At 59.7% G+C, this 17,188-nt stretch overlaps 1 protein-coding gene across 5 annotated transcripts in view; it reads left to right on the forward strand.

Annotated features, from left to right (window-relative positions):
- PPFIA4 (PTPRF interacting protein alpha 4) overlaps window positions 1–17,188 on the forward strand; it is a 65,533-nt gene that overhangs the window by 43,860 nt on the left and 4,485 nt on the right. For 2 of the 5 annotated variants that reach the window (XM_032710707.1, XM_032710708.1), the window contains exons 11-27: window positions 312–443; window positions 2,058–2,120; window positions 3,261–3,352; window positions 5,960–6,092; window positions 7,148–7,353; window positions 7,787–8,027; window positions 8,251–8,286; window positions 8,883–9,016; window positions 9,174–9,331; window positions 9,879–9,972; window positions 10,207–10,288; window positions 11,441–11,641; window positions 13,084–13,146; window positions 14,358–14,384; window positions 15,279–15,461; window positions 16,186–16,279; window positions 16,881–17,056. In XM_032710707.1, coding sequence (XP_032566598.1) covers window positions 312–443; window positions 2,058–2,120; window positions 3,261–3,352; window positions 5,960–6,092; window positions 7,148–7,353; window positions 7,787–8,027; window positions 8,251–8,286; window positions 8,883–9,016; window positions 9,174–9,331; window positions 9,879–9,972; window positions 10,207–10,288; window positions 11,441–11,641; window positions 13,084–13,146; window positions 14,358–14,384; window positions 15,279–15,461; window positions 16,186–16,279; window positions 16,881–17,056 — 2,115 coding nt within the window. Of the gene's footprint in view, window positions 1–311; window positions 444–2,057; window positions 2,121–3,260; window positions 3,353–5,959; window positions 6,093–7,147; window positions 7,354–7,786; window positions 8,028–8,250; window positions 8,287–8,882; window positions 9,017–9,173; window positions 9,332–9,878; window positions 9,973–10,206; window positions 10,289–11,440; window positions 11,642–13,083; window positions 13,147–14,357; window positions 14,385–15,278; window positions 15,462–16,181; window positions 16,280–16,880; window positions 17,057–17,188 lie in introns of all 5 variants that reach the window. The other 3 variants (XM_032710710.1, XM_032710711.1, XM_032710712.1) reach the window with 3 other exon arrangements.

Below are 17,188 nucleotides of genomic sequence, written 5' to 3' on the forward strand. Positions count from 1 at the left end.
TTTGCAAATCCAGAAGTTCAGCATCCCTTGGGGTTTGGGATATGCCCCAGTGTGGCTGTTCCTGGCAGATACACAGCTGGGTCTTTCTTGGGGGTCAGGCAGGCACGATCTCCTTGACTTCTGTCCTCTCTCCCGTTCATCCCTGGCTGAGTGTCAGAAAACCACAACAGGGCTGGAAGGGGTGGATTTGTCCCCAAAAGCTGGGCCTGGTGGGGCAGCTCTGACCCCACAGCAGGCAGGGGATGGCAGGGGGGCACTGAGGCCCTCAGGGCAGGAGGATCAGCCCCTCTGGTCACCGCTTGCTGCCCCAGGCCCGGCAGAGGGAGAAGATGAATGAGGAGCACAACAAGCGGCTCTCGGACACCGTGGACCGGCTGCTGAGCGAGTCCAACGAGCGGCTGCAGCTGCACCTCAAGGAGAGGATGGCAGCCCTGGAGGAGAAGGTACTGCCTGGGGGGCAGGAGGGCCTCTGGGAGGCTGTGAGGGGGGTCTGCAGCCCCTCTGGTGTGGAGCTTTGCCTGCCCACGGCACAGGGTTGGAAGTGCCTGTGCAGGGATGGAGAAATGAGCACATGCAGGACTCCGGCCCTGTGGGAGCACAGGGAGCTGCTCCACGGCTCACCCCAGCCTGGTGAGACCCACTTTCCACTGCCCTCCACCTCCCTCAGCAGCAGGACTTGTCCTGCTCCATTCCCTCCATCCCCTGGGACTCTGGTGGCACGGCCTCAGTGCCACCCATGCCCGGCTGTTGGAGCAAATCCCAACTGCATTTTGCAGGAAAAAAATGCAGCATTCATCCTGTCCCACTGCCCACCCCTTCAAACCCTCCTGTCCCCCAAACCCGGGCTGATGTGTCCTCTCCAAGCCAGAGCAGTGCCCCTGAGCAGTCTCCCAGCTCCCATCCCACTCTGGGGAATGGGGTTTTCCTTGGAGCAAAGCAGCTGGAGCTGCTGTTGCCCCAGTGTGAGTTCAGTCAGCTGGAGATCAGCTGGCTCCGGGCAGGGATTCACCTCCCAGTGCCAGTGGGAGGTCAGGCCTTGGTAACTCTGCTCCCTTTGGGTTCCTGCAGGGCCCAGACTCCCCTAAGCCAGCCAGGGCAATCAGGGCTCCATCCCCCCCGATACCCCCAGGCCTGGCTCTGTGTCCCTGCTGCTGTCCCCTCCTGTCCCACCCACGTGTGGCTCTGCCAGTGTGTCCAGTCCTTCAGCAGTGTGTCCAGGGGCTCTGGATAAAGAGCAGGACCACAGGGATGAGCCCAAACCCCACCCCAGCAAGTCACAGGGACCAGAGTGGTGGCACCTGCTCCCCAGCCTGATGCCACCCAGAGAGCTTCTCCAGGTATTTCATGGAAAAAAAGCGATCCTGTTTGACTTCCAGCTTTCCTCCCCCCCAAAAAGAGCACTAGGGCAGCCAGCTGCAAACTCCAGAGGGGAGGTTTAGAAGAGATATTAGGATAAAAAAACCCAATTCACAGGAAGTTTTATAGCGTTGGCACAGGCTGCCCAGGGCAGGGATGGGGTCACCATCCCTGGGAGGGATCAGCAAACGCAGGGATGTGGCACCTGGGGACAGGGTTTGGGGCTGAACAGGGCAGCGCTGCAGGAATGGTTGGACTCGGATCCCAGAGGGCTTTTCCAACCTTTTCCCAACAGTTCTGTGGTTCTGTGAACACACCTGCTCTCTCCCCTGGCTTGGACACTTTTTCCCTCGATCCAGCTGCCCCAGGAGGAGTTGAGTTCCTCTCACACACAGTTCTAACCCTTGAGCCCTGCCCATCCAACCCCTCATCCCTGTTTGCCCTCCCTGCCCGGGTTTGGGGCAGGAGATGGTCCATGGCCACCCTGCCTGAGGGGCAGGATCTGCAGAGGGGACCTGTCCAGGGGCAGGTGGGTGTTTCTGCAGCTCAGGGAGCCTTTGCCACCCCTGTGCCCAGTGCCCACCCCACGGAGATCCCACTCTGACCATTCCTGGGCCGTTTCCTAAACGGTCTCTCTTTTTCTTTCCTCTTTTTATTCCTTTTTATTTTCTTTGGTGTTTTGTTTGTTTTTTTTTAAAAAGAACACATTGTTACAAGAGCTGGAAAACACCCAAAAGCAGATAGAGGAACACCAGCACGACAAGGTAAATGAGGCTGCAGGGAGCCTGCCCCAGTGGCTGCCCTTCCTCACTCCAAACCCCAGGATAGGGGTGGTGGCTCCTCCCGAAGTGCCCTAGTTTTGGAGGAGCTGGGATCCTGGAATGCCCAGCAGCAGGAGGGCACAAACTAACCCATGGCAGTGGCTGGATGGAAGCTGCCACTCACGTCCCTGGAGACCCCCGGGGCGGGTCCCTGCCGGGCATGTTTGGTCCTGTCTCCCTGTTTCTGTCACACTCGTCCATCCCCAAGGCCTGGGGGGCTTTGCCCATGGATAGAGGAGGGATCAGGCAGCAACACCCCCTTCCCCTCGAGGCTTTCTCAGACTTAGGGGGGATCAGCTCCACGCCCAGCCTGCAGGAGCTCTGGAGGTCTCACACTCTGAGCTAAAGCATCTGAGTATGACCTGCATGAACCCCCCTTGGCCCGTGCTGGAACCCTGGAGGGTTGTTGCAGCTTTTGGCAGCAACGGGAAGCTTTTGGGATGTGCCTCATGTCTCGTGCATGGCTGGGGGGGCTGGGGGTCTGCTCTCCTCCTTGGCCAAGGCCTCGCTGTCCTAGATGCTCCAAGGACTCGTGTGACACTGTCGGGATGTCACCCGCCCTGGCTCAGCCTGTTTGCCCCCCTGACTGGATCCTGCTGTGCAGGAGAACCCCCTCTCCCCTCTCTCCTTCCCTGCCTGCAGCCTCCCCTCTCCCATCTCCCAGTGCAGGCACAGCTTCCCCCTGGGAATGGGGCTGGCAGCAGGAGGGGCAGGACCAGCAGCAAGTTTGGCTGGTGGGTCCTCCCTCCCTGCTGGTCCTTTGCCAAGGGACAAAGTGCACTGTGGAGAAAACCAGAGCATCCAACTGGGACCAATTCTCCTTCATCTCCCAAACCAGCATGGCTTGAGCACACACACATCTGTCTGTCTGTCTGTCTGTCTGTCCTGTGACCCCTCCCCAGTATCCTCCTCCTCTGTGCCTGCATGAGCTGTTTCTTTACTGTCCAAGATGCTTTAAACCTGGGGTGGGGATTTTTGAAGGGAATATATCCCTGGCAATGGCCCGGGATGTGGGTTCCCTCAGTCCTGGCAGCTCCTCAGAGCCAAACCCAACTCCTGCCTGTCCCATCTCGCCCCGAACAGCGGCGACTGTCTGACGAGATCGACAAGCTCAGGCTGGAGGTGGATCAGCTCAAGACCAGGAGTGGGACCTTCATGGAGAGTGTTCACTCCAGGTAAGAGCCAAGCCCCTGCACCCCAGCTCTGGGGGCGTCTTGCTTTAGGGGACCCCAAGGTGTTGTTGGCATCAGGCATTGCTGGTGGCTCTCAGGGCAGGCTCAGCTCCAGCCCTGCAGTGCTGTCCCTCCATGGATCTGCCCTGGATCTAAACACAGACTGTTTAGATCAGCCCAGCCCAGTGAATGGCCCAAAATTTGCTCTTCTAAGGGTGAAAAACCACTGGGATTTGTTTCTTTTTCTGCACAAAGGGCTTGGGGGTTAATTTTCCACGAAAGCTGGGTGTTCACCAAAGGCCTTTCCCCCTGTGGTGTGAAGGGGGAGAAAGGAATCAGTTTTGAGGTGTTGCAGGTCAAACAGAATGAACTCCATTTTTCCCCCTCCTTTCTACCATGGTCCTCCCACACCCTTTCATTTAAAGTCTCTGGGAGATGGGGACGTCCCAGCCCAGAGCTGCTGGAGCAGAGGTGAGTCCGTGGAGTCTCAGCCTCCAGCACTGACTGGGATGCCCAGCAGGAAAACAGGGGGTGGAAAAGGAGGTGACAGCTCAACGTGCACCCCAGGGTGCTGCTGCAGCCGCCTGGGACAGACGCCCTCTCCTGAGCACTCTCAATGTGGGTTCAAGACACTGAGGGGTCAATGGGAGCAAAATTCCCCTCTCAGGAAGGCTGGAAAAGCTGGGAAGGAGCCACTGTGACCAACCTCAAACCTGCCAGCAGAGAGTGCAAGGTCTGGAGGCCTCAGGTCTGTCATGGAGAGAAGAAAAGGGGAGAGTGAGGAAGAGCCTGTGAGGATCAAGGGTGGCTGAGTGCTGGAGGAGAGTCTGGAGCACGTGCGGGACCCCTTTGGGTCTGTGAGAGCAGGATGGGGCTTTTTTAATATTTCTTGGAGGAAAAATCAACAGAAATCTGGAGCTGCAGAGTAATCCCCCAGCTGAAATGTCAGCTTTTGCCTGAGGTGCCTTTGTCTGGTCTTAGCTGGGGAGCAGCTTTGTCAGCAGTTCAAATCCCCCCTGGAACTCGGGCTGTGCCTTTGCTTGCACAGCCCAGGCTGGCACAGCCCAGCTGCTCCTGGGGGTGGTTTTGTCTGGGCTCACTGGGGAGCCCAGCCCCTGGGTCTGCCCTGCAAACCGGGCCCACCGTGGTGGGCAAACACGACCTACCTCGGACACCTGCTTTTGTCACCTGAAATGCAGCTTAAATTCAATAAAGCTCGTGGCTCCTGTGGGAGTGTGTGCAGGGAGGAATGGCCCCGGGCCTCTGGGTGGGTGCTCAGGGCAAGGAGGAGCAGCCAGGAAATGTGGAGACATGGATGGAGTGCCAGGAGTGGCAGGAAATGTCCTTGTGTCCAGCAGCCACTACCGTGCTCTGCCTGGCACAGGAGCTGCTCCCCAGCACAGAGGAGGAGGAGGAGGAGGAGAAAGAAGTTCCAGCTGGTTCCTGCTGAGAGATCCCAGACAGTGCTCGTGTCCTCACACCTGGAAGGTGCTTCAAGTGGCATTTTATTCACAGTTATGGAATCATTAAGTTTGGAAAAGGCCTCCAAAGTCAAGTCCAACCTTTGTTCAAGTCTCATTCCCACTAAATCCTCTCTCCAAGTGCCATGTCCACTCGTTTTTTGAACACTTCCAGGGGTGGCAACTCCACCACTGCCCTGGCAGCCTGTACCAGTGCTTGACCACTCTGTCAGTGAAGATTTTCCTGATACCAACCTGAACCTCCCCTGGTGCGACTTGAGGCCGTTTCCCCCTGTCCTGTCACTTGTTCCACCATCGGGGTGTTTTTTCATGAAAATGTTGAAGGAAACAGAGAAAGGAGAGCAGCTCCCTGGCTGGCCCCTGTGGTGCACGTGGGGATGGGGAAGACACAGGTTGTGCTGTGGGTGTTGGGAGGTTTGAGCTGTTCTGGAGGGGGAAAGGCAGGAGGAGCCTGTTCAGCCCCCCCTGCACTGGGGGGTTTTGGGGACAACTGGCTGGATTCCCCCCTGGGGTGCACAGGATGGGGAGGGAGCAGCCTGGGAGGGCCCAGGGCACAGCTTCCTACAGCCTGTGGGAAAGATGGAGTCTCCTGAGGGGAGAATCATCGGGATCTGCAGCTTCCTCCCAAGGGGCAGCTCCGATCTCTGCTCTGGGTGAGCAGGGACAGCACCCAGGGAATGGCTGGAGCTGTGCCAGGGCAGGGTCAGGTTGGATCTCAGGAAAAGGTTCTTCCCCCAGAGGCTGGTTGGGCACTGCCCAGGCTCCCCAGGGCAGTGGGCACAGCCCCAAGGCTGCCAGAGCTCCAGGAATGTTTGCACAATGCTCTCAGGGGCAGGGTGGGATTGTTGGGGTGCTGTGCAGGGCCAGGGGTTGGATTGATGATCCTTGGGGGGCCCTTCCAGCTCAGGATGTTTTATGACTCTGTGAGTCTCTGAGCACATCTCCGGGGCCAATGGAGTGGGAATGGGACACTTTTCCCAGAACCGGGTTTTTCCTCCTTTCCAACAGTGCTGGGATGGGCATCCCGGAGTGGCCTCATCCTCCTGCTCTGTCCCTGGGCTACCGGGGGGGCAGCCTGGGCACCCTGGCACAGCGGAGCAGTGCCCACCACAGGGCTCTCTGTCCCCAGGTCCCACATGGGCAGTGCCACAGACCTGCGCTTCCCGCTGGTCCACGCACCCGCCGAGTCCTTCGGAGCCGCCCCGGGGCTGCCCCGGGCACAGAAGGGTCGGTTCGCTGCCAGGAGGGAGGAGCCAGCCAAGGTAACCCGGCTGGGGCGGGGGGGGGGGGGGGGGGGTGGCTGGGATCTGCTCCTGCCTGGCATCCTGCTCTCGTTCGTCCTGATTTGGGGATGTGGGGCAGTTCCCTCTGCCTGGTGCGTGGGTGGGGTAAGGAGGGAGTGCTGGTTTAAAAGGAAACCAGTGAGAGAATCAAACCCAACTTGAGAGAGATCCCAAGTCAGAGTTACAACTCACTAAAATGATTGCAATAAGTGCAATGATACGGAGAAAACTGGTTTTAACCCCCAAAGACAGATGTATAACCCAGCACCCTGGGGCAAGAACAGAGCAGTGTTCGTGGGCCCCTGTGCTGAGCTCCACGTGTCCCCCCCGGGGGCAAAGGAAAAGGAAAGGAAAGCTGTTGGTCAGGATGGTGGTCACAGTTCTGTTGAGCTTCTGGTCCTCCTCTGGATCCACCAGTGGTGCCAGCAGCGCCCAGACCCGCAGAGTGTCTGTGCTCAGGTTGAGGTGGGGATGCCCAGTGCCTCCCCCAGGGCAGGACTGTCCCGAGGGGGGATTGAACTCTGTGAGCCCTGGGATGTTTTTGGAACCTTCGATGCTCTGGGTGGCTGCAACTGCCCCTTGTGCCAGTCCAAGGTGGCCCATGAGCAGAGACGACCCCTCGGGCTGGGGGTGAAGGTGCTGATGCCTCCCTGGAGGGGAGTTCCCAGGGCTGAGCCATTGGTGTGAAGACAAAGAAATGCTGCCCTGCCTGCAGGGTTCTGAGAGCCTGAGGTGTCAGGTGTGCCCTGGGCAGCTGCTGCAAACAATCCCTTTGTTACCAGTCCCTCAGCAATGGCACTGAGGGTGTAGCACACACAGGTTTGGTTATCCCTTTGTTACCAGTCCCTCAGCAATGGCACAGAGGGTGTAGCACACACAGGTTTGGTTATCCACAGGGCGATAAACCGGTCCCTGTGACTGGTTCAGAAGGGTTTCCCCTGGGGTCACACTGAGCTGTAACTCCTGTGTGGAGAGGGCTCCAGTCTGGCTTTTCAGGGGTGCTGTGTAGGACCAGTGGCCCTTGTCCCCCCCAGGACTGGGAGCAGGCCCAGGCAGGCACTGTCCTGGCCACGGGGCCCCACAGCTTCGACAGCGACCCCGACATCTCGGACGTGGACGAGGACGACCACGAGACGCTCTTCAGCTCCATGGACGTGCTCTCCCCTGGGGGGCACTCGGATGCCCAGACCTTGGCCATGATGCTCCAGGAGCAGCTGGATGCCATCAATGAGGAGATCAGGTAGTGACCATGGCCAAACCCCACCCCTGCCTTATGCTGGAGTGGCTCTTGGGGGGGAGTCAACGAGCTGCCAGAAGGTGGGAGGAGTCTCTGATGCCCTAAAATTGAGGTTTTGGTGCATCTTCAGCCAGGGAAATGGCTCCAGAACATCCAGCCACAGGACTTGGTCCTTCCTACCCGTGGCTCCTTGTCCCTCAGCTGCACCACTGTTTGATCACAGGGTCGTTATTTTAAAAAAAGCCCCCCATGAGCATTAAAAGAAGCCACGGTGTGTGTCACCTCTGGTTTCTGCGAATCCCGGTGGATCTCGCTGCCATTCCTGGAGACTGGGGGGGCTTGAATCACAGCACCAGGGTGCATTTCCCCCGGGGAAGGGATGTCCTGTGGCCAGAAGGGGTGAGATGACCCCCTGAGCCCCCTCCCGTTCCCTCAGGATGATCCAGGAGGAGAAGGAATCCACCGAGCTGCGTGCGGAGGAGCTGGAGACGCGCGTCACGAGCGGCAGCATGGAGGGCCTCAACCTCACCCAGCTCTGCAAGAGGGCCTCCATCCCCACCTCCCTGACCGCCCTGTCCCTGGCCAGCTCGTCCCCCCCGCTGAGTGGCCGCTCCACGCCCAAGCTGAGCTCGCGCAGCGCGGCGCAGGACCTGGACCGCATGGGCATCATGACGCTGGTGAGGGCCCGGGGGGCTCCCGGGGGCTGGGCGGGGGGGTGTGACTGTCTGGGGTGGGAGTGATGCCCTGGCACCCTCAGGGCTGTTGGGGGGGGGTGGAGCGGGGGTGCCCGTGGTTGTGTCTCTAGCCTGGCACGCCTGGCCCCGGGCCTGCTCTGCTGGGGGGGTTCTCCATTAACTGCCCCCCTTTCTGTGTCTCTCTCGCTTTCCCCCTTGCAATCAGCCCAGCGACTTGAGGAAGCACCGGAGGAAACTGCTAGTGAGTGGCTCCCATCCCGTTGGTTTTTGTCCAAGCCCTTTTTCCAGCCTGCTCCTGGCTCTGCCCACGCCGGGTCAGGGGGCAGCAGGCGCGGGATGGAGCTGGGGGACCCCAGGGATTTGGCAGGAGGATCATGGGGATCCCCAAAGATGCTTGGACACGTTCCCGCCGGCAGCCTGGGGGGTCTGGCAGGACGTGGGGAGGTTCGGAAAGCCACTGGGTCCTCAAACATTGTGTCCCCTCTGGCATTTGGGATGTTCCCATCTGTGCTCCTCAGAGCCCTCTGCTCAGGGCCAGCAGCTTCTGTCTCCACACCCTGACCTGGACCATGGGGCTGCATCCTCTCACCTCCCTATTCCCAGGATCTCGGCCGCATGGCCACGTCCTCCCCATGCTGGAATCATTGCCAGAGCTCTTGGGCCTCTGGAACCATTGCCAGGGCTCTTAATTCAGGCCAATCCCGGAGCGTGGCGAAGCCTCAGGTCTCTGTTGGCTCTTTTGGCCATGCCTCCATGGAGCAAGAGAGAGGCAGGCAGCAGGGCAAGGATGGAGCTGGGCTCTGGCTGCCCCCCCTCATGGCCTCTCCACTTGTTCAGTCGCCCGCAGCTCGGGACGAGAGCCGGGAGGACAAAACCACCATCAAGTGCGAGACGTCCCCACCTTCCTCGCCCAGGGCGTTGAGGCTGGAGAAGCTGGGCCACCCTGCTCTGAGCCAGGAGGACGGGAAGGGGTAAGTGGGGCACCCCTGGGAGGTCACCCCAGCGCCTGCTCCCTTGGTTTGGGGACGGACACAGGGTACGGGTGGGATTGTGAGCCGGGCTGGGGTTTGTGCCCTGCTCGGGAATAACCTCCAGACTTTGCTGTTCCTCTCCCTCCTCTGTCCCCAGCTCACTGGAGGATCAGGCCAGCAACCCCAGCAGCAGCCAGGACTCCCTGCACAAGGGCTCCAAGAGGAAGGGGATCAAATCCTCCATCGGACGCTTGTTTGGGAAAAAGGAGAAGGGTCGCTTGATCCAGCTGAGCAGAGAAGGGGCCACGGGGCAGGGTCTGTGACAGCCCCATCCCTGCATATGGGGCCAGGCCCTGCACCCTCCTGGCCTGCCTGGCCTTGGGGTGCTCCTGGAGGATGGGTGGAGGGGCAGGGACACCCCTGCTGCTTTGGGAATGTTGGGGGGTTGGAGCCTGGTGCCTTCTCCCCCCTGGCTGGAGCATTGGTGTCACCTCTGGTGCTCTGCCAGAGCTGGGGGGTGGGTGGTGACCCTCCATCCCTGTATCTGTGATGTCCCCAAACCTGCTCCCCTCCCCAAGGGACCTCGTGGGGTTGGCAGAGCCCTTTGATAGGAGCTGCTTTTCCACTCCCAAATCCTCCCTTGCTCCCACGCTGAGCATTTTGAAATGGGAGGGATGGCAGGTGGGAATTCCCTCGGACTTCCCAGGGAGGCAGGGGAGCCTTGTGGTGGGTTGGACGTGGAGACTGTCCCTCCTGTGCTGTGACTGTGGGGACAGTGGCAGTGCCCACACTGGCCCTGGGGGATGTCACACTGACCCTGGGACGTCACACTGACCTGGGGGTGTCTTCGTTCCCCCCGCAGTGGTGCTGACTGATGCGGAGGGGAGCATCCAGGACCCCCTGGGCCTGGGCAAGCTGGGAGCTCAGGCCGAGAAGGATCGGCGCCTGCGGAAGAAGTGAGTGAACTTCCTTCCCTACCCTGGCAGGAAAAGGATGGCTGGGAAGCCTTAGTGTGGATCTGGGAGTTGCTGGGAAGTCCTCTCATCTTTGCCCTCCCTCGAGTCCTGTTACCTCCTTCATTGCTTTGCCTCCAGCTGGTTCTCGCTGTCCGTGGTCTGTTCCCTTTCAGGAGCTGCTCCTTTCCCCCCAAAACCCCCAGTAAATCGCTCCTCTGCTTCTTTTCCTCCCAGGCATGAGCTCCTGGAAGAGGCCCGGAGGAAAGGGTTGCCCTTTGCTCACTGGGATGGCCCCACTGTCGTGTCCTGGCTGGAGGTGAGGCAGAGCCTGTCATTGTCCCCACACTGTCACCACTGGGCTGGGATCGCTCCCCCAGCACCCCCAGTCTCACCAGGCTTGGTCCAGGCACTGGTGGCTGCAAATCCTGGGGGAGCAGAGGAGATCCCCCAGATCCCTCACAGGGTCTGCAGAGCTGTGGGTTAGAGCCCAGGTCTGGTGAGGAGCAGCTGAGGGAGCTGGGAAGGGTCTGGAGCAGCAGGAGAACTCAGGGAGCTGGGGGGGGCTCAACCTGAGAAAAGGAGGCTCAGGGGGGACCTTCTGGCTCTGCAACCCCCTGACAGGAGGGGGGAGCTGGGGGGGGTCGGGCTCTGCTCCCAGGGAACAAGGGACAGGAGGAGAGGGAACGGCCTCAAGCTGTGCCAGGGGAGGGTCAGGTTGGATGTTGGGGAAAATTCCCTCCTGGAAAGGGTGGTCAGGCATTGGCAGGGGCTGCCCGGGGCAGTGATGGAGTCCCCACCCCTGAAAGTGCTCAAAAAACCCACGGATGTGGCACTTGGGGCCGTGGGTTAGTGGTGACACAGCAGTGCTGGGGGAACAGTGGGACTTGGTGATCTCAGAGGCCTTTTCCAACCTGAGTGATTCCATGATCCCATGGAAGGCTGAGCTGTGTCCAGCACACACAGGGCTGCCCACGGGCCACCTGCACAAGGTCCAACCATAAAGAGCCCATGTGGGACATCAACTTGATATTGAGCTTCAACTGGGGTGGCTCAGGGGGCAGTGGGGGGATCAGTGGGCAATGGGGTGGGTCAGTGGGCAGTAGGATGGGTCACTGGGCAGTAGGATGGGTCACTGGGCAGTGGGGTAGCTCAGCCAGGCAATGGGGTGGCTCAGTGGGCAGTAGGTTGGCTCAGCTGGGCAGTGGGATGGCTCAGTGGGCAGTGAGGTGGGGCAGCGTACAATGGGGTGGGGCATTGGGCAGTGGGGTAGCTCAGCCAGGCAGTGGGTTGGCTCAGTGGGCAGTGGGGGGGTCAGTGGGCAATGGGGTGGCTCAGTGGACAGTGGGGTGGCTAAGTGGGCAGTGGGGTGGATCAACCAGGCAGTGGGGTGGCTCAGTGGGCAGTGAGGTGGCTCAGTGTGCAGTGGGGTGGCTCAGTGGGCAGTCACCACTGTGACCTGTCCCGGCAGCTCTGGGTGGGGATGCCAGCCTGGTACGTGGCCGCGTGTCGCGCCAACGTGAAGAGCGGGGCGATCATGTCGGCGCTGTCGGACACCGAGATCCAGCGGGAGATCGGCATCAGCAACGCCCTGCACCGCCTCAAGCTCCGCCTCGCCATCCAGGAGATGGTGTCCCTGACCAGCCCCTCGGCACCGCCCACCTCCCGCACGGTGAGTGACCCCCTGCCCTCACAGACCCCCACAGGCCCCACAACACCCCCTGCCCCTCATAGACCCTCCTAGACCCCCACAGCATCCCCTGCCCCTCCTTCCCCTGGGAACCACGGTGTCCATCCACAGTCCTGGAGTTCCAGGCAAGCGTGGCCACAGAGGGGGAGATGTTCCCTCCTGGACCATCAGCCCAATCTCTGGCACAAAGATCATTTCTGGCTGTCCAGTGGGAAGCCCTTTCCTGCCCCGATGCTCCTCTCCTCACTTGGGTTGTCAGCAGGAGCTGAGCCCTCCTGCGAGGAGCAGAGCTCAGGGACTGGGTGCCCTGGAGGGATAAAACCCTGTTCAAACAGCCCCAGTCCAAACCTTCACCATTTAGGGGTCACACACGCAGGTTTTTCAGTCATTTCAACACGAGCCTTTTCCTGGGACCACGTGAAGTTCCTGGGGCAGCCGGAGCAGCTGCAGACCCCAGGTGGGATGGAGGGGTCGTGTCTCGTGCTGGTCCCAAACCCCTCGAGGGGTTGGCGGTGCCCCAGTGATGCCAGGACACGTCTGTGGAACAGCAGCTGGCAGGAGGAGAGGACCTGGGCTGCTGTGCCCCCTCAGATGGCTCTGTCGGGTCACGGCTGCCAGGGACAGGCCCAGGGGCTCCAGGAGCATCCCCCCAACATGCAGAGGGAGAGGAAGGGAGATGAAAGAGAGATGAAGGGCTTCTGTTTGCAGTGCCGTTGGTGGTGCTGGTGGCAGGGGCTGGACACGAGCCCGGGTGGCCAAGAAGGCCACAGTGGCACCAGGGCTGTGCCAGCAATGGTGTGACCAACAGGACTAGTGATGTCCCCTGTGCTGGCCCTGCTGAGACCACCCCTGGAATCCTGGGGGCAGCTCTGGGCCCCTCCTGACAAGAAAGACACAGAGGGGCTGGAGCATGTCCAGGGAAGGAAACGGAGCTGGGGAAGGGGCTGGAGCAGCAGGAGAACTCAGGGAGCTGGGGGAGCTCATCCTGGAGAAAAGGAGACTCAGGGGGGACCTTCTGGCTCTGCAACTCCCTGACAGGAGGGGGGAGCCTGGGGGGGTCGGGCTCTGCTCCCAGGGAACAAGGGACAGGAGGAGAGGGAATGGCCTCAAGTTGTGCCAGGGGGAGGTTTAACTTGGATATTGGGGAAAATTGCTTCCCAGAAAGGATGCTCAGGCATGAGAAGGTGCTGCCCAGGGAAGTTTGGAGTCCCCACCCCTGGAAGCATTCAAAAAGCAAGCAGATGTGTCACCTGAAGACATATGAACGTGGTGATGGTGCTGGGCTGATGGTTGGGACTCAGTGATATTAAAGGTCTCTCCCAACGTTAATAATTCTGTAATTCCACGATTTGATGACAGTTGTGAATCCTGAGGCCACAGCTCTGTGGTGGTCCCCTCTGACCCCTCTGCTGTTTTCCCTGCAGTCCTCTGGAAACGTCTGGGTCACCCACGAGGAGATGGAGAACATGGCAACCTCCACCAAGACGGTGAGGCTGAGCAGCCCCGAGCTCACCGAGCTCTGGGCGTGTGTTCATGCCCCAAACCCCAGGAGGGAAAGGGATCTCTGCTGCCTCTCGTGTGCCAGCTCTTGGCCAGCACCCTGCACCTGCTTAGAAACCACCTTTGAACCTTTGATATCCCAACAATTTCTAGAACTGGCTTAAAAACCATCAGACGCATTTTCGTTTGTCGAGCCCCCGTGGGTTTGTGGGGCATCCTGTCTGTCAGCTGGGACTTAAAGGCAAAAAGCAAGAGAGATCTCAAGACACACACATGAGATTGAGTGCCTGCATTGAGATTGAGTTCTGCACCCAGAGAAGCCGCTGCCTCACGCCCCGGTGACCTCAGCACAACCAAATATTGTCCCTGCTGCCTGTCCCTGCTGCTGGCTGACGGCTCGGGGTCCCCCAAAAGGATGTGGCCACGTCCCCAAAAGCTCTGGCTCCTTTAGAGACATAGCCACGCTCCCCTGTCTGCAACTTAATGACCCCGTGGCTCAGAACAGGGGCAGCATTTTGGATTTGTTGTGTGAATGTTGTTTGTTGCTCCCTGGGTTGGAGCAACCTGGTCTGGTGGAAGTTGTCCCTCCCAGGACAGGGTGTGGAACGAGATGGGCTTTGAGGTCCTTCCAACCCAAACCACTCTGGGATTCTGTGATTTTGGCATTTTATTGAAGCTTTTTTCTGCTGTTTGAACAGCACAGACCTGTGACTGGCAGATGCTTTTTGGGTGGGAGGGCTCTGAGGTGTGACAGGGAGGTGACACTCCCCTGGCAGGTTTTGTGTGGAAAACCAGCCCAGCTTGATAAGAAAGCTACAAAATCATTCAGTTGGGTTGGGCAGCCCCTCTGGGGGGTGGTGACCCAGGAACTGAAGCTGAAGTTTCTCTCTGCATCCATCTCACCTGGGGGGACACGAGAACTCCCCAATTTCCCAGGGAAGGCACAGGAGCCCCGGGGTCGGTGCTGCCTCCAGCCCAAACCTCCTCCTGTGTCCTCCTTCCCTGGTTAGAGAGGGGGTGACACCCGGGCCTGGTGGAGTTGGTGACAAGGCCGAGGTGGCCCCTGGAGCCACCCCTGTCCCCTCCTGGTGCCGCTGTGCCGGGGGGTCCCCGCTCAGCACGGGGCAGATCCTGGCGTGGGCCCAGGCACTGACCTGTCCTGTCCTTTCTGTTGACATGCTGCATGTGTCACCCCTAGGACACAGAGGAGGGCAGCTGGGCACAGGTGAGGTCCCCGTGTCACCCCTCCTGGGGCGGTGCATGGGGTGGTGGTGGGAGGGGGAGCTGGACATTCCTGGGGGGGAATGTGGGGCTCTGATGTTCCCTCAGTGCCTGTCAGAGCCTGAACCTGCACTCTGGGGCTGCTCCAGAGCCACCTTTCAGGGGCAGGGTGTGCTCCTGGGACCTTGCAGGGTCCTCTTCTGCTCCTGGCAGTGACTTTTCCTGGGACTTGCTCTGTAAGATCCGGACCCTCTGTTAAGAACCCCCCACTGGGAGCAGCTTTTCTTTTCACCTATTTTACATTTACTTTTCACCTATTTTACATTTACTTTTCATCTGTTTTGTAGCCCCCAAGTCCATATAGACCATTTTAATGACCCAAAAAGGTGGGAGGAAAGAGCCCAGCTGGGATCCATCCTTTTTGGTTTTGTCCCTCTCAAATTTTTGCTGTTATTCTGGTGGATTTTATTTCATTTTTGGACCCAGAACCAGTTTGCAATGAAAGTGAATGGGGGGGGGTTCTGCCCAAAACTGACCTTTTTTTTTGTTGTTTTAAAGCCATGAAATAAAGATTCTTAAAACAGAGGTTCCTAAACATCAGTTGGGAATGCACTGGAACCTATTTCTCAGTTGGTTCAGCTTTCAATGAATGTGGATTTTCCAGAAGCAGCTGCTCACAAAAGTCCAACTATTCCTTGGGCTGCTGCCGTGTCTCCTCATGGGACATCAGCAGACACAAGCCATGGCCCACAGGACTGTTCCCTCTGGGTTAAACCCCTCTGGCCTGAGGTTGGGCCTCGGGACAGTGACCTGAGCTGAGCCACCTCCCTTCTCCTGGGATTTTCCAGCTCCACCAGACCCAGGGTTCTCCCAGGCTTCTCCATTTGCTTCTCCACAGACCCTGGCCTATGGGGACATGAACCACGAGTGGATTGGGAACGAGTGGCTGCCCAGCCTGGGGCTCCCCCAGTACCGCAGCTACTTCATGGAGTGTCTGGTGGACGCCCGGATGCTCGACCACCTCACCAAGAAGGACCTCAGGGTGCACCTGAAGATGGTGGACAGCTTCCACCGGTGGGTGCTCCGCTCTGGGAGGGCCCTGGGGTGCCCATAGAACAGAGCAGGGGGGATCTGAGGGATCCTCCCCTGCCTTGGCCAGCCCTGGGTGGCTCCTCTGGGCTGGACTCACCCTCCTGGGTTAGGACGGCTCTGATGGGAGTTGCTCTCCTTCCTCACACTCCCTGCTGCACAACTGCAGAGGGACTGAGCCTTCTCCTGGCTGTGGAGCAAACCAGGGGCAGGAATTGGGGCTCATCCCACCTGAAGCCCCTCTGGCTCATGCCATCCCAGCCACTGCTCCCACACCCAGCCCTGTCCTGGGGGTCCCAAACCCCCCTGACCCACAGGGATGTGTTCATGGGCCTCCACATCCCAACCACTGCTCCAACACCCTGTCCTGGGGTTCCCCCACCCCCCGTGCCCCACAGGGACATGTCCATGGCCCTGCCATGTCCCCCCCTGCCCCTGGAGCCTGGAGCAGCCCCCCAGGCTGGTTCTCTCCTCCCTCTCCCCCACCCAGCACTGTCATTGTTTGGATCCAGGGGCTCCCAGGCAGCTGGGACAGGGTGGAACCGATGGAGTGGGGAATTGCCGTGGAAGGGAGGGACATTCCCCATGTTCCAGCTCCGGGTTGTGCCTGTCCCAAGCCATCCGAGGGCAGGCGGAGAGGGGGGGGCCCTACTTGGGTCCTTGTGGTGGCCCTGAGCCCCCGGGGAGGGGGTGACACCTCGTGTCCCTGCAGCACCAGCCTCCAGTACGGCATCATGTGCCTCAAGAGGCTCAACTACGACCGCAAGGAGCTCGAGAGGAGGCGAGAGGAGACCCAGCACGAAATCAAAGGTCAGCACCTGCACACCCTGTCCAGGAAAAGGAGGAGGGAAACCTTCCGGGAGATCTCCAGCCACGGTCCCTCTCCTATCTCCTGTTTTTAACCCATTATTTCTGAGTTCTCCAGGGGAGAACTCCCTTCAGCATGTCCCCAGCACAGCTGACCCCAATCAGGCACAAGGAGGGGGGAAGGGTGTGAGGGCAGCAAAGACCCAACCTGAGCATCAGATCTCCTCCTGCCCATTCCAGATGCTCAACACATGCCCCCAGCTCGCTCGGCCTCCCCTTCCCGGCTGTCCTGAGGTTCCCTGCACATCTGGCTGCTGCTTGGATTACATCTCGTTACTGATAATGCCCCTAATTACACCAGAAGCTGGGGGTTCTTAGGATTAATTTGCACAGTTGTTTTCTGCCTGTTATTCCAGCCTTTGGTTTGGGAAGTTGAAGTGAGCTGCTCCTGGCACTCAAGCTCCCGGCGCTGCCGGCTCGGGAAGGAGAGTCCCAGGGTCAGCCTGGGGCACAGGGAAAAGCCCTCAGGACACCCTCAGGTCCCCTCACAACCATGAGAGCACAGTCTGGGGTGGCCCTGAGACGTGCCCTGGCTCCTTTGCAGATGTGCTGGTGTGGACCAATGACCAGGTGATCCACTGGATCCAGTCCATCGGGCTGCGCGAGTACGCCAACAACCTGGTGGAGAGCGGGGTGCACGGGGCCCTGCTGGCCCTGGACGAGAACTTTGACCACAACAGCCTGGCCCTGGTGTTGCAAATCCCCACCCAGAACACACAGGTAGGATCAGCATCCTTGGGGGTTTTGGTGGAGGGTGGCCAGTGCGGGACACGGCTGTAGGGTGACCCCCCCAGTCCCACCAACTCCACTCTGCCCTTCAGAGCAGAGCTCTCTGCTGGCACAAGGGCTTTT

Source organism: Chiroxiphia lanceolata, chromosome 25 (assembly GCF_009829145.1).
Source record: "Chiroxiphia lanceolata isolate bChiLan1 chromosome 25, bChiLan1.pri, whole genome shotgun sequence".
NCBI lineage: Eukaryota > Metazoa > Chordata > Aves > Passeriformes > Pipridae > Chiroxiphia > Chiroxiphia lanceolata.